Source organism: Ursus americanus, chromosome 2 (genome assembly GCF_024610735.1).
Source record: "Ursus americanus isolate L20-20 chromosome 2, mUrsAme1.1.p, whole genome shotgun sequence".
NCBI lineage: Eukaryota > Metazoa > Chordata > Mammalia > Carnivora > Ursidae > Ursus > Ursus americanus.
The window spans coordinates 80,091,065-80,111,042 of record NC_142128.1 but is presented as its reverse complement, the minus strand read 5'-3'; the positions used below and the strand labels follow the sequence as shown (position 1 = coordinate 80,111,042).

The 19,978-nt window shown below is 37.7% G+C and overlaps 1 protein-coding gene across 4 annotated transcripts in view; it reads right to left on the bottom strand.

Moving 5' to 3' along the window:
* KCNK2 (potassium two pore domain channel subfamily K member 2) overlaps positions 1 to 19,978 on the bottom strand; it is a 136,523-nt gene that overhangs the window by 81,806 nt on the left and 34,739 nt on the right. For all 4 annotated transcript variants that reach the window (XM_087858159.1, XM_045771996.2, XM_045771997.2 and 1 more), the window contains exon 3: positions 17,691 to 17,808. In XM_087858159.1, the coding sequence (XP_087714285.1) occupies positions 17,691 to 17,808 (118 nt within the window). The remainder of the gene's footprint in view (positions 1 to 17,690; positions 17,809 to 19,978) is intronic.

Below are 19,978 nucleotides of genomic sequence, written 5' to 3'. Positions count from 1 at the left end.
GCTGGAGCTGGAACAGCAGAACAGGCCTAACCCACGCACGAGAAGGCAGTTGATCAAGATTAGAGCAGAGATCAATGATTTAGAAACCAGGAGCACAGTGGAGCATATCAACAGAACTAGAAGCTGGTTCTTTGAAAGAATAAATAAGATCGATAAGCCACTGGCCAGTATTATTCAGAAGAATAAAGAAAGGACCCAAATTAATAAAATTATGAATGAAAGGGGAGAGGTCACAACCAACACCAATGAAATAGGAAGGATCATTACAAACTTTTATCAACAGCTTTATGCCAATAAATTAAACAACCTGGAAGAAGTGGATGCCTTCCTGGAAACCTATAAACTACCAAGACTGAAACAGGAAGAAATTGATTATTTAAACAGACCAATTAATTATGAAGAGATTGAAGCAGTGATCAAAAACCTCCCCCAAAACAAGAGTCCAGGGCCTGATGGATTCCCCAGGGAATTCTACCAAACATTCAAAGAAGAAATAATACCTATTCTCCTGAAGCTGTTTCAAAAAATAGAAACAGAAGGAAAACTACCAAACTCATTCTATGAGGCCAGTATTACCTTGATCCCCAAATCAGGCAAAGGAGCCCATCAAAAAGGAGAATTACAGACCGATATCCCTGATGAATATGGACGCCAAAATTCTCGAATTTATTTTCAAGTATACTGAGGTCCGTATGGCATAGTGGTTAAGACTCTAGAGCCCAAATATCTGGGTTTGGATGCTAGCTTTGCCCCTCTAATCCCGGAGAAAGTGACTAAAAAAATCTCCGTGCCTTAGCTTCCCCATTTGTAAGACAGTAATGAGGATTATGTGATGTAATACACATAAAAGTCTTAACATGGTGACTGGCCCACGGTGGTGAGTAGTCAAGGAGTATCAGCCAGCTGACGTCCCTTTCCTAGCCGTAAAAAGTCCCTTTCATGGCTCAGGTACTGCCCTCGATGCTCAAAATCAGTGCCGGCTATTGATAAACATCATGGTGTGGTGACACTGGAGATGATTTTGCTTTTTCACTGGAAACATGTTTAAAGTTAGAAGGAGTTGAGCCCACATTTTCTTTGCCGGTTCCTCCCTTTGCAGATTATGCAGTGGGATAAAAACAGCTACTTGAACCAATAAAGTAACCCCTGAAACGAAGTCCTGGAAGGTACTGCAGTTCTCCATGCATTGATACAGCCAAGCAGGCAGTGGCAGCTCTCAGCATCTCCGCCTTCAAGAGCCAGTGGTAAACTTCGTAACTGTCACCGCAGAGGCTGTTGGTTTGGAAGAACTACTTGGACATCTCTCAGAGTACTGCTAGGCAGGCCCTTGTCCACGATGACCTGATAGTTTTCTATATTCACAACGTAATGTGCCATGAATTGAGGGAGAAAAGGCATCTGAAGTTTTTTAAAGCATCTGCATTTTTTTTTAAAACAAAACTGGGAAATTGAAGAGTTGAAATGACCAACAGAATTCTAACTGCATCATTCATTAAACAAACATGGAAAACTGAGACCAAGAAAAGTCAAGTATTGGGTGGTCACGAGGTAGCATAGGCTGAAGACATAAAATGCAAAGTTTTCAAGTGCTGAAGGTCTATATTTAATACAATTTAACTTGAAATTAAGGAACTTGCTTGCTTTGCCTCTTGCCTTGGGGCAGTAATGCAAAACTCATCAACTACTTCCTGTGTCAGACAGAAGGGAGAGTGTAACAGCCAACCTACCTGAAAGATGCAAATTACCCAGACAGTGACCCTGAGTGTTGACAGCTGAAGTCCGGTGGTTGAGATGAAAGAACACATCACCAAAACCATTAAGGGGCATTGATTAAATTCACTTTAAATTCAACAGCCACTGGCATCTTTAAGATTCATCTCTGCTATGAGATTAGATTCCCATGCACTCTTTGATTTTGACAAATTAAATTCCCTCGAACTAATTTATTTGTGCATCTCATTTTTTTTAAGATATACTATACAAGAAAACCAAGGATGTGCATTTACATGTTTAAAAACTATATTCTCAACATCAAAACAGTAAGGCCGTTTACCTGAATATCATACAAGGTTTTCTCACACTCATGGTAAAGGTAGATGGATATACTTTTGCTTAATTCAGAATTTATTAGTAAAAAGAGTGTTAAAGGGCACAACAGACTCCAGTGCTTTTTAAGCTGATTTTCAGGCCAATTACTTATAAATTTTCCGAAGGTAACAATGGCATAGCCCGCTTACCTAGAAAGGTGGAGTCTAGAACTAAGTCCTTAACCATTAGGAGAGAAAGATAGACAGTTATCATCAGTTCACTCACAATTTATGGTAAAACAGATCTATTCTACTTTTTTCGACATAGGATGCAACATATAGGTCAGAGATTCCAAGTGCCAACACTGTAGCTAGATCTGTGGGTTTAAAATCTCACTAATGCCATGTACTTGCTGCATGATTTAGGCATGTTATTTAATCTCTCAGTGCCTTGGTTTGCTAATCCAAAAATGGGTATCTTCTCAGTTGATTCCAAAGTAACATTCTGGAAAAGGTGTTTTAAGACTTATTTGTATCAAGGCTCAGAAATGTTAAGTAAAACACATAAGGGCTAATCAAAAATCACAGCCAGTGTTTACATGCGTATCTGTCTGACCTTCAAGTCCTGCCCTGCTATTGAAACACCACCCCGTGCCCCACCACAGACAGGCTCACACACACACACACACAGATAGGTCCACTTATCTGTTTCAGATCTGCTTGACATTCATAAGGTTTAACTTAAAGATGATTCCAGGGGGTGGGAGGTATGGAGGGAGTATCAAAACCACTGATCTGCACCATGCAGCATCCTTATGTCTTAATTTCTTGCACACCCTCATTGGATCTTGAAGTGAAGCATGAATACATGCAAAAAGGGATAATTAGGAAAAGGCCTGACCTTGCCCTAAACGTGGACTCTTAACACATTTTCCCCTTTCTGTAATCTTCACAGTTACGAAGACTACCTGAGGTTAAGTCCTTTGCCCTGAATTCAGTCTATTAGAAAAGCCCAACCCTGGAAGGTAATAGGACTTTCTCAAAGACAGCTCAGAACAAAAGCTAGAAAAAATACTATTTCCTTGTTTCTACAGCAATTCAGAGCCTATAGAAGGAGAATATGGGAGGATTTTCCACTTGGGAGAGGGAAATAGACTGAAATGCACTAACTGGTGGCTAACTCTACTGTTATCCTGTTACTAAGCCCAGCCACATGGAATTAAGGAGAAAGAACTTCTGGGCCTCCATCTCCACTCTATGTCCACTGGTTAGAAACACAGATTCAAAGTGAAAGCAAGTCATATAGAAAACTGAAAAAGAGATATCATCTTTTAGACTCCTTTAAAATTATACCTCCCACTCCTAGTCTATTTTCCTAGTCTATTTTTTCCCCACAGCTATATAATTAACATGTAACACGCCATATAATTTAGTTCCTTGTTAAATCGCTCACTAGTTTTTTGTCTGTTTGTTTGATGTATTCCAACTATCTAGACCCTACTTAATAGTTGCTCAATAAATATCTCCCAAGTGAATGAATGAATAAGAGGAACAGACAATCTCTGAAAGTGGTATACTACAGAACCCAGAATACGTCTGGAAACCACGACAGAAGAGAATAAAACATTAGATCTATAAATCTGGAGCCTAAAGCCACCAAAAAACGAATTCACTGGGATCTAAAGATGAAATTAAGTAAAGAAAAAGAGTGGGTAAGATAATATAATATTGAAAGGGAACTGCAATTGCAAAATTAAGATCTGTATTTAAGATAAGTAAGGAGAACTGAAATAGTAGAAATTCTAGCCATTGCTGCAGCTCACAGAACACAACAGAATGTCCAGAATTACAGAAAAAATAAAGGCAGAAAGAATTTCAAAAGGCAAATAATATATAGAGAAAACTGAGAGCAAAGAGCAACACAAAAATTGTCAGTGTCCCTGGAGGTGGACAAACTTAATCATTGGAATAGAACAATCAAAAATATAATTAAACAAAGGTTTAAAAAAACCTAACAAAATAAATGAAACCAGTTGCAAGATTAAAAGAAAATCTTCAATTTAAAAAAAAAGACAGGGAAAAGAGGTTACCAATAAAGGAAGGAAAATCAGGCCAGTATCAAACTTCTCCTGTCTAACAGCAAATGCCAAAAGACAATACACAAACATCTTCAGGGTTGTGATGGAGAAAAGTTGTGATTCCAGAATTTTATACCAGACAAAATTATCTTTCACGCAAGAAAGCTGTTTGCAGACATGCAAATATTTCTTCCACTCACGTAGCTTCACTGAAAAAACTCTCTCTCTGACGACTTACATACGTGAGTAGTTGTGAGATAAATCCTCATAATAACAAGGTATTTATATGGTATGCTGAATTCTTTCTCTCACAGTTTGAGTGACACATGTTGGATCTTATGCTGGATCATACAACAATTTAGATGACTGGATCATGTTGCCTAGAGAATAATGAACAATTAAAAATGTTTTTTCCCCTTTACAATGGTAAAGCAGCCCAGTATATAACAAGTAATCATTACAAAAGACAAGTAGATTAAGGAATGACTTTCTGGATCTTCGAAGTTCATATTAAAAGATCTGAGCTATTGTTTTGTTTTTAGTTTTTAATTCGGAAGATTAATAACCTACCCGATGACAGATATCTTACTCCAATCAGCTCAAATTTATAAAATCCATAAGGATCATGTTAAATATCTCTAAAAAATCAGTGATTATGGTACGATATCAACTATATCAAATAAGCACACACAGGAGCATGACTATAATGAAATGTAGTCATAGCTAGTTACTTTCCTTTTTTATACATTTCTGCATTTTTCTATTTTTCTATTAATCATATGTTACCATACAGGAGAAAAGATCAATCTGTATCTGCAATTTGATCAATAAAATAGTCACAATCATGATTTTTTAAAAAACAAGCATAACAGGAGGACTGTTTTTTTTATAATAAATTTTATGTTATGTTAGTCACCACACAGTATATCCTTAGTTTTTGATGTAATGTTCCATGATTCATTATTTGCGTATAACACCCAGTGCACCATGCAATACGTGCCCTCCTTAATACCCATCACCGGTCTATCCCAATCCCTCACCCTCTTCCCCTCTGAAGCCCTCAGTTTGTTTCCCAGAGTCCACAGTCTCTCGTGGTTCATTCCCCCTTCTGTTTACCTCCCCTTCATTATTCCCTTCCTTCTCCTGCCGATCTTCCTGCTATTTCTTATGTTCTACATATGAGTGAAACCATATGATAATTGTCTTTCTCTGCTTGATTTATTTCACTTAGCATAATCTCCTCCAGTCCCATCCGTGTTGCTGCAAATGTTGGGTAATCGTTCTTTCTAACAGGAGGACTGTTAAAAAGTGGTATTGGATCAGGGAAATGTGAAATCATAGATATATATGTACACACACATATATACAAATACAGATATATTCTCTATATATCTATATACATATATAGATATGTTATATAAGATTTAAACACCCAGTGTTGCACTGTTCCTAGTGACAAAAAGCTAATGACCATCAAAGGGGTAGAGATATGATGTATCATTAAAATGGGATATTATGCAGCTGCTAAAACAATAAAGCAAATCTTTAGGAAGTGATGAGAAAATTTTTTCAAGACCGTTATTACACAGAGATAGCAAAGTAGAGAACAGCTTTCACTTGTAAAATAAAGGACCGTGTATATGTTAATTACACACATACACATCCCCACACACCCAAATGATGCTCAGAAAAATAAGTAACAGTGGTTGGCTCTGTGTAGAGGATGAGATTGGGGGGTAGCTGCAGGCAGGACTCTTAGCTGTCACTCTATAATTTTTATACTGCTTACTTGTTTCTCATGTGTGTAGTCATGCGCATGTACTCCTTACTAAATTTTCAAGTAAAGGTATACAGCATTTGATTGATGTGAGCGTACCACTAATTCCTCACTATTTTCATGCCCAATGTTGCCACACAAAAGATTATTTCTTTACTATACTGACATAAACAAAATCCCTATCTTGAGTTGCCTTGATTTGTACCTTTCCTAGGGTTTCTATGAATTTCGAAAGGCAGTTAGCATGGCACATCATTAGACTTTCAGCAAACATTTATAAAAGCCAAGCAGGAAATATTGCAGAAAGATGAGTTTTATGCAACGTAATTTATAATCAGGTCTATGCTATTTTTTTCTTTCGAATATTATCCATATGAAGATTATCTGTATTATAACAACCTCCTTTCTATTATCATAGATCTACAATTTCCACCCCCTACTACATTCCCCTGAAGAATATATAGGTTCCTTTTCCTGGCACTTAAATTTCATTTTCTTAAAATTATTTCCCCAAGTCTGGATTTTTGAAATACAGAATGTCATGGATTGGGATTGGTGGCACTCTAGTCTTCTAAAATAGAACCTTTCTTATCATGTTTACAGAAAACAACTCAGAATATGCTGGAGTTTGGGAGAACTGAAAATATCTGACATTATAATATCACTCAGAGCTCAGCAATAGAATAAGATTTCCTTATTTTGAGAGCTGTAGTTTCTCACGGTTTCCCTCTGAGCACAAGCCTTGGTTCTCCAAGCACTTATTTAGTGTGCTAGCATCTACACGAGCATATTGTTGCTATGTTTCTAATATGGTGTTTTCCCTCAATTTTTGAAGTACCACAAAATTTACATTTTACAGCCTGAAAATTAAAGTAGAAATTATCTAAGCCAATGGTTTTAAACCCTTTCGAGGATTGTGGACCCCTTTGAGCATTGATACACACTGTGGACCCTCTCTCCAGGAAGCATGATCATAAACCCTTAAAGCTTATCCACATACCTTCCAGAGGTTCATAGAACTCGTGTCACAAGTTTTTTTTTTTTTAAGATTTTATTTATTTATTCGACAGAGATAGAGACAGCCAGTGAGAGAGGGAACACAAGCAGGGGGAGTGGGAGAGGAAGAAGCAGGCTCATAGCGGAGGAGCCTGATGTGGGGCTCGATCCTGTAACGCCAGGATCACGCCCTGAGCCGAAGGCAGACGCTTAACCGCTGTGCCACCCAGGCGCCCCTTGTGTCACAAGTTTTATGTCAAACTTCATTGGACATATTCCAGGTAGAAGAAAAGCCAGCATATTCTTGAAAAATGATCAAAATTTTGTTGTTAAACATTATTAAATATACTATTCTTTGAGTTTTCATAAAATCCTGTGAGGTAGCAAGTACATTTATTATTATTCACTTATGAGGAAACCATTTGGATTTTCACATGTGGAAACAACTCAGAAAATTTCAATGATGTAGTCAAACTCACACCGTAAATAAATATTAGAACCAAGTCTCAAATCTAGGGCTTCTCTTTACGAACTCTATCCTTTTTCCTTGCTTTACACTCTTTCCTTTAGTCCACTGTTGGCAAACTTTTTCTGTAAAGTTTGATAGTAAATACTTTCAGCTTTGCGGGCCATATGGTCTCTGTTATAGCACAAAGCCAGCCAAAGACAATACTAAAATGAATGGGTGTGGTTGTGCTCTAATAATTACATAGCAGGTGGCAGGCCGGATTTTGCCCACAGGTCATAGTTTGCTGACCCCCGCATTATTTCGCCTCTACATCAAAAATAACTCGGTCTTTTAATTTATTTTCCTGGTTTTAGTGTTTTTATCATCATGATTTTGACCTTGTTACATGATCATTACTAAAACACTCTACACGCTAATGGAATCCCTAAATAATATCACCAATAACAGCAAAATTTCTGCCTAAAAGCTAAAATGAGAATTTTACATATCGATTTTTATTTTTATTTTGAGATAGTTTCACTGTGAAACCATTTTATAGGAAGGTGGTTGGGGAACACAATCTCCTTCAATAATGCAACAGGAGCCAATAATACATGGAAAAAATAAAAAAGTCCTATTCTAGTGATGGCATTGAGGGAGACAAAGTTTGGGAAAGCAAATTAAAATATAAAATACATTTTCTTATGATGTTTAGTTGGTTTGAATATCAAATAATCTTTAAAGGAGAGGTATTCGATGAGTATATTTGTTTATGGTATTAATTAGGGCTATCACCAAATGTCTGGGTTTTTCTGAGCATAGGGTAGGATTGCATTTCCCCACTTAGGCTCTTGAAGTTAGTTTGGCCGATGTCACGTGAGTGAACACTATGTGTGCACTTTCGTGAAACTCGCTTAGCCAGCGTGCAGTTTCCCAGGCTCTACTCCCTAGACCAAAGTGATCAGGAAAGGACACTGTAGGAGGAAGAGCTATTGCCCTAAGTCTCTGAGCAAGAACAATGGGCAGGGCCCTCCTGTCAATCCACACTGAATATGCAGTATGAATAAACAATAACCTTTTATTTTGTAAAGCCACCAAGATGTGGGGATTGTTTGTTACAGTAAATGACTTAGCACATCCTAACTAATACAAAGGCATACATTTAAAAAAATCCTATAGAGAACAGATTTACACAAATATTAATTTTTATTATACCCAGCTAATAGTAACACCTCAAGGTTACATTATATATTATTTTGATGATCACACTTTGGATTATCTATAGATCACTTAAATAACCAATCAACTCATTTCATTAAATTAACTACATGAAGTTAACTAACAATTCCGTTCACTACATGAAGTAACTAGTCAAATCTGACACTTAGCACTGTGAGAATAACTGGTTTGAGCAAACCTTAATAAGTTATGTGAAGGCAAACATTATATGTATTATTATAAAAATGAGAATGTATGCATTCGAGGTTTAAGAAAAAATGTCTTTCTTTCTCTGTTAACGTTAGTAATACAAATAAATGTGCAAAAATAATATTGGCTTATTTTAATAATAAAGTAATAAAAATTACTCCAATAAAATCAGCTTACTCTAAATTAATATACTGTCATTCAGAATGCAAACTATTTTCATGTACATAATCTTATTTAACATTCCCAACAACTCTGCGAGAAATACTAGCCCCACTGACATACGAGAAAATTAAGGATAATAGAAGGGTGACTGGCTGAAGAATACCACCCTAGCTAGCGGCAAAAACAAAACCCTGAACTTAGATTTTCTGCAATGGTATCAGATATTCTTTCTACTGTATCATTCCTTTAAAAAACAGGGAGAAATATTTTCATCCTCAGCTTTCCTATGTGAGGAAAGCTAAGTGAAATGTCTGCATAAATATGTTCTGCAAAATATTTAGTTGTAGTACAATGTATATTAAAAGGTCATGCCCACATCTTTTCTTTTATTTAAAGCATAGCTTCCATTATCTGCAGATGCTGCTGAAATTAACTATGAAAACATGCATTCTTTGAGTAAGCTACTTGGGCAGATTATGACTTATTTCACACACCTTCTTTCCTTTTCTCTTCTCTTGCCACTTGCCCTTGGAAATTCCACTTTGTTAACTAGCATCTTCAAAGAGGGGAACCTAAGCTTAGAAGGGAGAGGTACAGCATGTCTACGAAATTTGCCCATGTATTTGTTGTTTTTGCTTTAACAATAAAGTTGGAAGGGGAAGAAGTTTAAGATTAGTAATTAGTGCGCCTTTTTGGATGAACTGTGACTTTCAATTTCTCGTATGATCAATATTTCCCCCAATGGTATGTTAGAACCAAGAGTTGGCTGCATGAAATTCCAGTCTGAAGTTAGAATTAGTCATATGTATAATGCACTTCAGCTGCACCCAAACCACCATACTTACACATGAACCTTATTTGGCCCAGGTACTTCTTTTGTAAATACCATGCTACATTTATTGCACCACATAAATAACAAAGCCGATTGTCCAGAGTAAGTTTGCACAAGTCTAAAAAATTTCACACACACACACACACAGGATTGGGAAGACAACAAATATGTAGCATAATTACTAGCTGAAAGTAGACAGGCCCAGACAAATGCTGTTACGTTCCTTCTTTATCAAATGAAATATCTGAGACAGTTACAAAAAGGTTTTTTTTTGATACTCATCTCACCTAGTTTTAATCCCATTCGGAGCAATACTTGCATATTTGGTGGTCAGTCAGATACTCTATAAAATCTATAATCCATGACAAACAGTGCTGCATGTCAATGGTTGAGAAGGGGGAGAAGACAAGAAAGAAAGAGATTCTGTAATTATTCGGGGCATGAACTTCATGGCGATTGCTTTCTTCTAATTTGGGGGTAGTTTCTTGATCACGTTTGATAGTGATAGCTTTCCAGAAGATTAAAAATATGTTATTGCAAACTTTTCAAAGTATGCAGAAATATATAAAAGTGTTTTGTTTGTTTGTTTGCTTGTTTTTTCAGAATACAAGCAATTCCTGACTTGAACATAGCCAAGAAATGAATGGCCACTACACTGATACCACAGCCAGCACCCGCCTCACTCCTCCAGTTTCTGTTAGATCTGTACTTACTACCTTGCTATGGGTTTTCCTACTACCAAAAACAAACAAACAAAAATGCTGCCTCACTCCTGCGAAGATTATATCCCTAATGCTGCCCGATCCCTTTCCAATCAGCACAGGATTCTGAGAACTAGGGCCTCTGAATTGAACTTGTGAATGATGTAACATACATACGCCATGAGAAAAGATGACTATTTCATTATTGCTTTGGAGTCTACAATATATTTATGCCATTATCCTGCTTTATTGTCTATCAAATGCAATTTTGCACTCTGCAAACTTAATTACCATTCATAAGGCATTTTCTCTGAGAAATACATGTTAACTTAGAAAATAAACCTACGTGAAGATTTCAAATGGCAGGAACATATGTTAATATCCTGAGATAAGCTTTATTTTCATTAATTTAGGTAGATGGGAAGAGAAACAGAATCAAAGACCCCAAAAAAATTTCTTAATTTCAACGTCTGCATTTCAAATGCACAATGCCAGAATCACATATTTTGGAAAAATAATCATCCACTTTAACAAACTGGCACAAAGAAAATGCAAGGAGATTGCAGGGTCAGTGCGAGAAGTCACCTCCCAAGACTATTTGCCTGTTAAGCTGCCTGAAAGCAGTTTAACTTTCCTTTAAAATGGGTTTCTAGGGGCGCCTCGGTGGCTCAGTCAGTTAAGCGTCTGACTTGATTTCGGCACAGTTTATGATCTCAGAATCCTGAGATCGGGCCTGGCGTGGGGCTTTGTGCTCAGCTCAGTGGGGAGTTTGCTTAAGATTCTTTCTCTCTTCCTCTCATTCTGTAACACCCCCCCCCTCTAAAAAATAAATAAATAAAATTATGGTTTCCAAAATCCAATCTGCAGTTCTCTGAGAACAGCAAAGAGACTAGTGAAATGCCACAGAATTATGAGTGTACTAAATTAATAAGATAACACTCAACACCCAAAGTTGCAATGACATCATCCCCTGGGAGAATGCTCTCTGTCAAATTCTACACCAGTGCTTTAAGTCTATTCATTTCCAAGTTCAGATAGTAGCTTCATGAAATCACAATATAGAACAGAAAATACTCTTAGAATTATTTCCCTCACTCTTTAAGTTATAGTTTCCTACCATATCCTACAGAAATGGTAGAGTCCCTGCTGGAGGCACGTGAAAGGCTCCACCATTTTCAATATACCCTCTCCCTTTCCAATATTGACGTTTCTGTTATTTGAAACTGCTTGTGACAGTTACTCTAAACCTTTAATTTTTTCCTCTTTTTTTGGTGGTTGTTGTTTGCTATTGTTCTTTCTCTAATCAATTAAGCATTATGTTAAACAAGCAAAATACAGGTTTGCGGGAAATCTGTGACCATTGCCATAACAGCTTGAGCAATTCAATATAGGTTAAAGCAAATCGAAAGTTCTGGTGGCTGGTTCAAAATACAGGAAAAATAAACATAGACGTTATGTAACTGATTTCAATCTCTCCACTCACGTGGTAGAAAACAAGGGCCCTTTGTAAACAGGAGAACCGCTACTCCAAAAACAATGTCTTCCATAAGTTTCAACATGATGCTTTGGGATCATACAGTTGCTAGAGACCATAGTGGTGCCCTTGTTATCTGCATTCTGACGCTCAGAGATCATGATTGAGTGATAAGCTTGGGCAAATCCTGGCTCTGGCATTCCAATTTACTTTCCACTGGGGATAATTTCATTATATTTTAATGCCTCCAGGTAATTAAATCATCTGACATTTTATTCTGATCTTTAAACTGAACTCAAAATAGAATACAGTTGTCCATTACATCATTTTTGCCAACAGCTTGTCCTGGTGTATAAGTGATTTCTTATCAGCTTTCAAATAACTTAAAATAGAAGACACGAATAGTCCCCCTTTGTCACTATGCTCAGGGATAAGTATATTTCCATGTAAACTTTCTTTTTTCAATCATGTATCTCCCAAGGTGGCAGTGAGGAGGATAAAAGGTGGACAGATACATGATTTACCCTCCTCACTGCCGCTTCTTTAGTTCAAGGCAACAACTTTGCTCATAGGGATTAATGGGATAACCTTCTTCATTTTTTGTTTTTTTTTTTAAGATTTATTTATTTTGGGGGGGAGGGGGAAGGGCAAAGGGAGAGGGAGAGAGAGAATCTTAAGCAGGCTCCTTGCTGAGTGTGAAGCCCTATGTGGGGCTTGATCTCAAGACCCCGAGATCCTGTTCTGAGCTGAAATCAAGAGTCAGATGCTCAACAGACTGAGCCACCCAGGTGCCCCAATGGGACCTTCTTGCTTCCCCACAGGCCCTCCAAATGACAGCTGAGTCACATCTTCCCTCTCTTATGCTTAAATCTTTCAGTGGCTTTCCACCGAATTCAGAATGCTGCCATGACTTACCAAGCCCCACATGCCCTGGCTCCTCTTAATCTTGCTAACCTTGCTTCTTCCTCCAGGTCCTGCCACAGGGACTCATCTGTATTGCTTGAATATGCTCTCATCGGTCCCACTCAGGACCTTTGTTATTGCTGGCCCTCTGCTCGAACGCATCTTCGCACTCTTCTCTACCTAGCTGATCTCTTCTCATGCTTCCGGGCTCAGCTTCAATGTCACCTGCTCAGAGAGCCCTCAAATCAGTCTTCGTTAGAACCTCCCGCTCCCTGTTCTGGCTCCTCTCTCTACTCTCCGTCACCACACATGAACTTCTTGGGTAGCATTTATTGTCATCTGTAATGGTCTTATTTTTTTGATGTCCTGATTGATTGTTGGTCTCTTCAGCCCTAATGAGAGCTTCAGGGGTGGGGCTACTAAAATGAAGCTTCCAAATAGAACGCAACATGAAATCTTGGCCATTTTTTTAACTCTCTTCTCTTCATAGGCTAGACTAGCCCTGTTGATGGGTTGCAAGCCTGCTGCTTAAATATTCATTTCAATGCTCAGCTTGTATTAGTCACCAAGGCCTGTTGCTTCTCACATCTAATTATTTCAACATTTTGTCTTCCTCTCTTCTTGCAACACCAACTCCAACCATCCCGGTCAACCATCCCATTCCCCTTCCATGGGTCATTGAGATGGGCTCCTAATTGCTCTTCTCCACCATCAGTCTCCACGCGTCCTCTTCTTAACAGATGCATCTTCTAACGTCACTTTTAACCTGTCACTTCCCTTTCCAACAACAGCAACAACAACAACAACAACTAAACCCCAAACCAACCCGTGTTCTATCTTATTATAGTAGGTCTCAAAAATCACATTATATTCAACCATATCCTTCCCAATGGAATCAGTCAATAGTATTTCCCACTACTCTTTAAACAATTTCTGTAGTCTACTCAAATACTTTTCTATTCTCAAACTGAAGCAAGCTCATACCTCTCTTTGTATTCTTGTTCAGCCATGTCACAGACTTGGAGGCCCTTTCCCCCTCCATCAATCTAAACCAAAACATTTTCTTCAAAACCATAGTTCAAATCCAACTTCTCTCATTAAGCCTCACCTCCCAGCTCCAGCCCACATGTACTTTCCTTTTTCTCAATTCTTAAACCATTGTTTAAACCACTGTTCCACATAACATTTGATTACCTAAGACTTATCTCTGTTATCCTTCAGTTATTTCTTTTTTTTTTTTTAAAGATTTTATTTTATTCGACAGAGATAGAGACAGCCAGCGAGAGAGGGAACACAAGCAGGGGGAGTGGGAGAGGAAGAAGCAGGCTCATAGCGGAGGAGCCTGACGTGGGGCTCGATCCCATAACGCCGGGATCACGCCCTGAGCCGAAGGCAGACACTTAACCGCTGTGCCACCCAGGCGCCCCTCCTTCAGTTATTTCTTAAGTGAACATTTTATCTCCCTAATTGGATTGCATCCTTTCTATCCCAGCAGTGGCAGAAGTAGCACTGATCCAACAGGAGCCACTTACGCGGATATACTGATTTACATGGTCCTGACGAGGAATCCCTTCAACCACAAACACCAATTCTAGATAACTTGCAATCCCCAAACAGAACATTATGTTCCTTGGCCCTCATCTCTCCCACACGAACTCCCAATGCCTAGAATATTCCCTTTCCACCTTCATTCACCTGGAAAACTCCTAATTCTGTCTCGGGTCTCAACTAGGACAACATTTACCAAGAAAAGGAAAGTATTGTCCCTTCCTTACCCATCTGCCTATTCCGGTATATACCTACAGTATAGTTCCTATAGATTCCCATTAAATACTCTTAACCCGTAGCATGTGGCACTCTATATTATAAATGACTATTTGTCCGCTGGCCTCCCTGACTGGTCTGTGCACAGCTTAGGCTCAAGTAATTTATCTTTTATCTTTATAGTAGCAGAGTGACAGTGCTGTATTATTTGTTGAATAAATAAATGAACAAACTCGCAAAAAAGCTGGCACTAAAATCTGTTGAAAGAGCTGAGAATGTGGTGTAATAGGCATCAATCTAGTGTTATGTAATTTACAACAAGCCACAGTTCATACCATCAGAATGCTTGTTTGTTATTAATTCCAGTTGGTAAGCACCCACTGTGGGTCAAGCACTGGGGACACAGAAAAGACTCAAACACGTAAAATCCCTAACCTCATAGAACGTGCATCTTACTAGGTGAAACAGGCAGGAGTACAGTGTTTGCTCCAAGATGGAGAGCACAGAGATGCTCTCACCAGAAGGCCCTTTCTGCAAAGATGCTGACACTGAGACCATGAGGGCTTGGACCAAAATGGTGGAGGCTTGCATGGTGAGTAGTGGTTACACAATGGATGCACTTTAAAGTCAGAGCCAACAGAACTGATTGATGGACTGGAAGTCAGGTCTGAGGGAGTGCGAACAGTCAAGATTTTAGTCTGTGCAACTGTGGAATAGAATTTGTGCAGGGTTTGGAAGCGTATGATTCTGGAAAGAGTGTGCAGATATATGAAGAGAGTCTCTAACATTAGGCCTTAAGTTTTAATAATCTATTTTGTATAATAGAACTTCCCTTGGGCATATTTCCAATGAATAGTAAGAGTCCCTATGGCTTCTTAGACAAACTGATAACATCGAAGAGACGAATCTTGGACAGCTGCAGCTAACGCGGCTCTGAGAAGCACCGCCTGTACCAGGCACCCCATAAAAGCCACTGCAATTTTTCCTCCAAAATGGTCTCAAATTCTTTTTTTAAATGACTGATGCAATGCAGCTAGTGCCAGAGGTTACAATTTCTGTGATTGCTAGAAACCACTTCAAAGCTCACACGATTATTATCATTATGAAGATTAATAATTATACTTGGAATTTTACTGAATGGTGATTTAGATGTCAAATGGACACTTACGAAAGAGGGCAAAATTTTTATCCTGTCCTAGACCAGAATCTAGTAAGGTCAGAGGAGACGACCTTGACCTAGATGTAAAAGGACGTGGAGGAGATGTGGGTGACCTGGAATGACTTAATCCACCTAGGACTAAAGTCTGAGATACAACAGCAGGGGATTTGGACTGTCGGGCAGCTACCTAAACAACCAGAATCATCAGCTCCTGGGCTTAATGGCTATAATTTGGGGTAAGGTTGGTAATAATGGTTTATTTTTTTCTTGTGTGGAAGTATAGGTCTGCAAAACTTACTGAATTTGGGATTCAAAAAATGAGACTGTTTACAAACACATGATGCAACCTAAGTCAGTATAATGACTAAGTCTCTTGCAGAATAATTCAGCGGCGGTCATGATGAGTTCGAACTTGGACTTTTGAGTTTTCATTGGGCAGACACAAACCATTCTCACTCAGTCTGTGAAGTTGTTTTCCCCCTCTTCTAGACTCTAAGTAGTTTACACAATAAACAGTTATTTTCATAGTAGAAATAGGCCAAGACGTCTAAGCTCCAAAGTTAACCTGTTATTATGGTTAGAAATCAGGGTTGCCGTTTTTCCAGGTTTTCGCAGCCACACAACTTTTGACCTAGCTGGTGGAAATGGAAGAGTAAATATAGTTCCTTGACCTCTTCACAAAGGTAAAAATCAACATGCCCAGGTATTTATTTCACTGGCAAGTGATTGGGCACAAAGAGGCATTGCAGTGGGTTCGGATAATGACAGGACTCTACAAACTTTTTTCAAAGGAAAATTTTAAGCAAGAGTTCATCCATACACTGTCCATGTCCTCTTATTTAGGAGTTTGATATAAAGTACTGATGTGAAAACCTTATCTACTTCATAATTTATCAATGGCATCACATGATAAAATGAAAACTTTTAGAATCATAATTCATATCCCAAAATCAGACACCAGGCCCATGAGAGGAAATCTCATCACAAGCATATGTAGAAGGGAAGAATTCTTCTTCCACTTAAAATTCCTTCATAACTGAGATGAGTCATTTCCTTCCCTATGTTGAAAATTATGCTTTAAACCCACCTCCTTCCATGAAAAAGACAGCTGTAGCCCTTCCCAAACCCCACAGCATGGCAAGCATGGTTTTCACTATGGGGTCTGTATTTATAGCCTCTGGATATTTCTTAGGCATTGAATGACTAACTACCAGAAAAAAAGTCATGTATATATACCCATTCTGCTTCCTAGAAGGCACTGACTATATGCACAGTCAACCCAAAAAGAGACCGTGTTCTATTATGTGGTCCTTTTTAACATTATAACAGTGAACAGAAGCAAACAGCAAGAATTACAAAAAATTCTTTTTGGAATCCTCATATTTCAGTGTCATTTTTTTTTACACATTTGCACTATTGCAAAAACAGTATATTTTTTAAAAGACCTGAAGTAATCATAACAGACAAGCATATAAGAACAGGAACAATCTGTTGAAATGTAGAGTTAAAATTTGCAAATTGAAAAAGGTCATATCAAATAAGAACTTCATGAACAGAATGTCAAAACCCTACTCAAATCTTTTCTCTCTACACTAAAAAAATCAAAGATGCAGGAAAATTTGAAACTACTCCCCTCCCCCCCCCCCCGCCAAATCATCATTTCAAGCCATTTCTTGACATTACTATCCATTAGTCAAACGACTCAAATGCTCTGCTCTCCGGGTTCATACGCATTTTAAACTTAACTTAGTATTCTGGTACAATTACTAATTCATTTCCATTTGTTCAAACCTTTAAACCCTCTTTTCAAAATCAATTTACTAAAATCTAGCTTTCTACCTTCTATAGACCACTTTGACCAACTGTAAAAGAAAAATTCAAACATGAAGTTTAGCTCACAAGCTGTACCAAAATTAAAAAACAAAATAAGTTGTCTCCTACCTATAGTTGTTATAACAGTGCCAGCAAAGAAGAAGGAACTTCCCAAATCCCAGTGACTGATTTGATTGGAGGTGTTTCCTAAAGGTATAATCCCTGCATTTATTGCTGCCACTATTTGCTGCAAGTTTAAAAAGAAATTTATCAGTACACATGAATCACATGGAGGCATCAAACAGTGTATATTTCACCCCAGTTGACGAATTAGACAAAGAGAATCAATTCTAAGGCATGGTTTTCCATTTGAAGTATACAATATAGATTAAGGCTTTATACCAAAGAATGTAAAAAGATAAATGAAAAGAAAATTGTATTGGATATCAAGTGAATGGATCTGTATGGAGCACATCATAGTGTTCCAATATGCATTCGTATCTCATCCGTTAACATACGCAGTGACTTATTTGAATTAACTACTAAATACAGCCATGTTTTTTAGTAAGCACCACAGAGTTAAAATGCCAGACTTCAAACTTACAATTTAAATCATATATAAAAGCTTCATCAAAAAGCAAGTATTTCCAAAAGTGCACATCATTTTGAATGTTAAACATATGCAGCTAAGCCTGGGTTGTGTATAACTGTACAGCGTTATTTATCAATAAGGTCCAACAAAACAGGCTAAGAAGGAAAGGCAAGAGCAATCTTCTATCACACTGCTGTTAGTTCATGTATATCTAGATTCTTAGAATCTCTGCAGACTTTTTATAAATTCTATGACAATATCACAGCATCACCAAAATATCACCAAAGACCCATAGATGACAATTACTCAACAATATTCATATAGGGACACTAGGATCTGGATGCTGCCTGGAGTAGTTCAGAGAGACAGACAGAAAGATGACATTATAATCCCTTCAATCATCAGATGCGGAGCAGAGGATGGGACTATCCAGAAGCACAAAACAGAGAAGAGAATATGTGAGGAGAAAATTGTGTAGTAAAAGAGAGACATACAGATTGTAGGAAAAGATGTTTCCACATATAAACGAATAGTTTTAGAAATCGTTACGATTTAATTTCCAGATTTTAAAATTGGAAGGAGCGTCATTTGATAGGCAAGGAAATTAAAGACCAAGAGAGGTAAAGTGACTTGTTTAAGGTTAGTTTACTGGCAAATGGACAAAAACTACACTGTAAAAATGGAGGGCACGACCCCAGGAAGTTACTGTCAGAAGGAAAAGAGCATGTAATCCAGAACTGAAATGCAATATAAAGGGGTGCCTGGGTGGCTCCCTCGTTAAGTGTCTGCCTTCGGCTCAGGGTGTGATCCCAGGGTCCTGGGATCGAGCCCCTCATCGGGCTCCCGGCACTGCTGTGAGCCTGCTTCTTCCTCTCCCACTCCCCTTGCTTGTGTTCCCTCTCTCGCTGGCCGTGTCTCTCTCTCTGTCAAATGAATAAATAAAATCTTAAAAGATGAAATCTTAAAAAAAAAGAAATGCAATATAAAATTTCATTTGTCTGATTTGTTTTACCCTATAAATTAAAACTTCAATAGTTCTGTGTAAAGTTAATTGAATGGTAATGCTTTTTAAAACTTTTAACAATAACATATATTTATTGCAGAAAAATTAGTAAAATATAGAAAGGCATAACAAAGATAATAAAAATTATTCATAATTCCAGAATCCAGAGATAACCACGGTTAATATATTAAAGTATCTACTGCTGGTATTTTGCTATACTTCTTACATGGTTGGATTTATGAAATATATGAAATGTATTCTCCTTTTTATTTAATATTTTTCTATATATAGATTTTCTTTGTCATTACCATATTAACTTAATCATTGCCAGATATGTAGATGCGTACGCTGTTCTAAAATTTCTTATTATGAAAAGTGCTGCTGCGAACATATTTAGGTATAAATATTTTTTCATTTCTGAATATTTCGTTGAGAGAGATTGTTAGAAATAAATTTGTCACGTTAAAGATTATGAATATTTTAATGCACTCAATTTACAGTATCAAGTAGCTATCCAGGAAGGTTGTTACAATTTACAGTTGCCCCCCCCAATGATTTACAAATGCTTAGCAATGCTATTACCTCTAATACTAATATTTTATCTTTAGTGAACTGATAAGAATTGTTTACATTTATATATCCTTTACTGTGAGTGAAGTTAAACAATAAAGCTTTCTTTATTATACATTAAATGCACACAAATATAGATAACGCATATATATGCACAGCACACAATGAAGCTAGTTTTGAGATACTTGATTTTTTCCACCAGACTATTGTAACTTTAATATAGATAAGGCAGACCTCCCTGACTATTTTCTT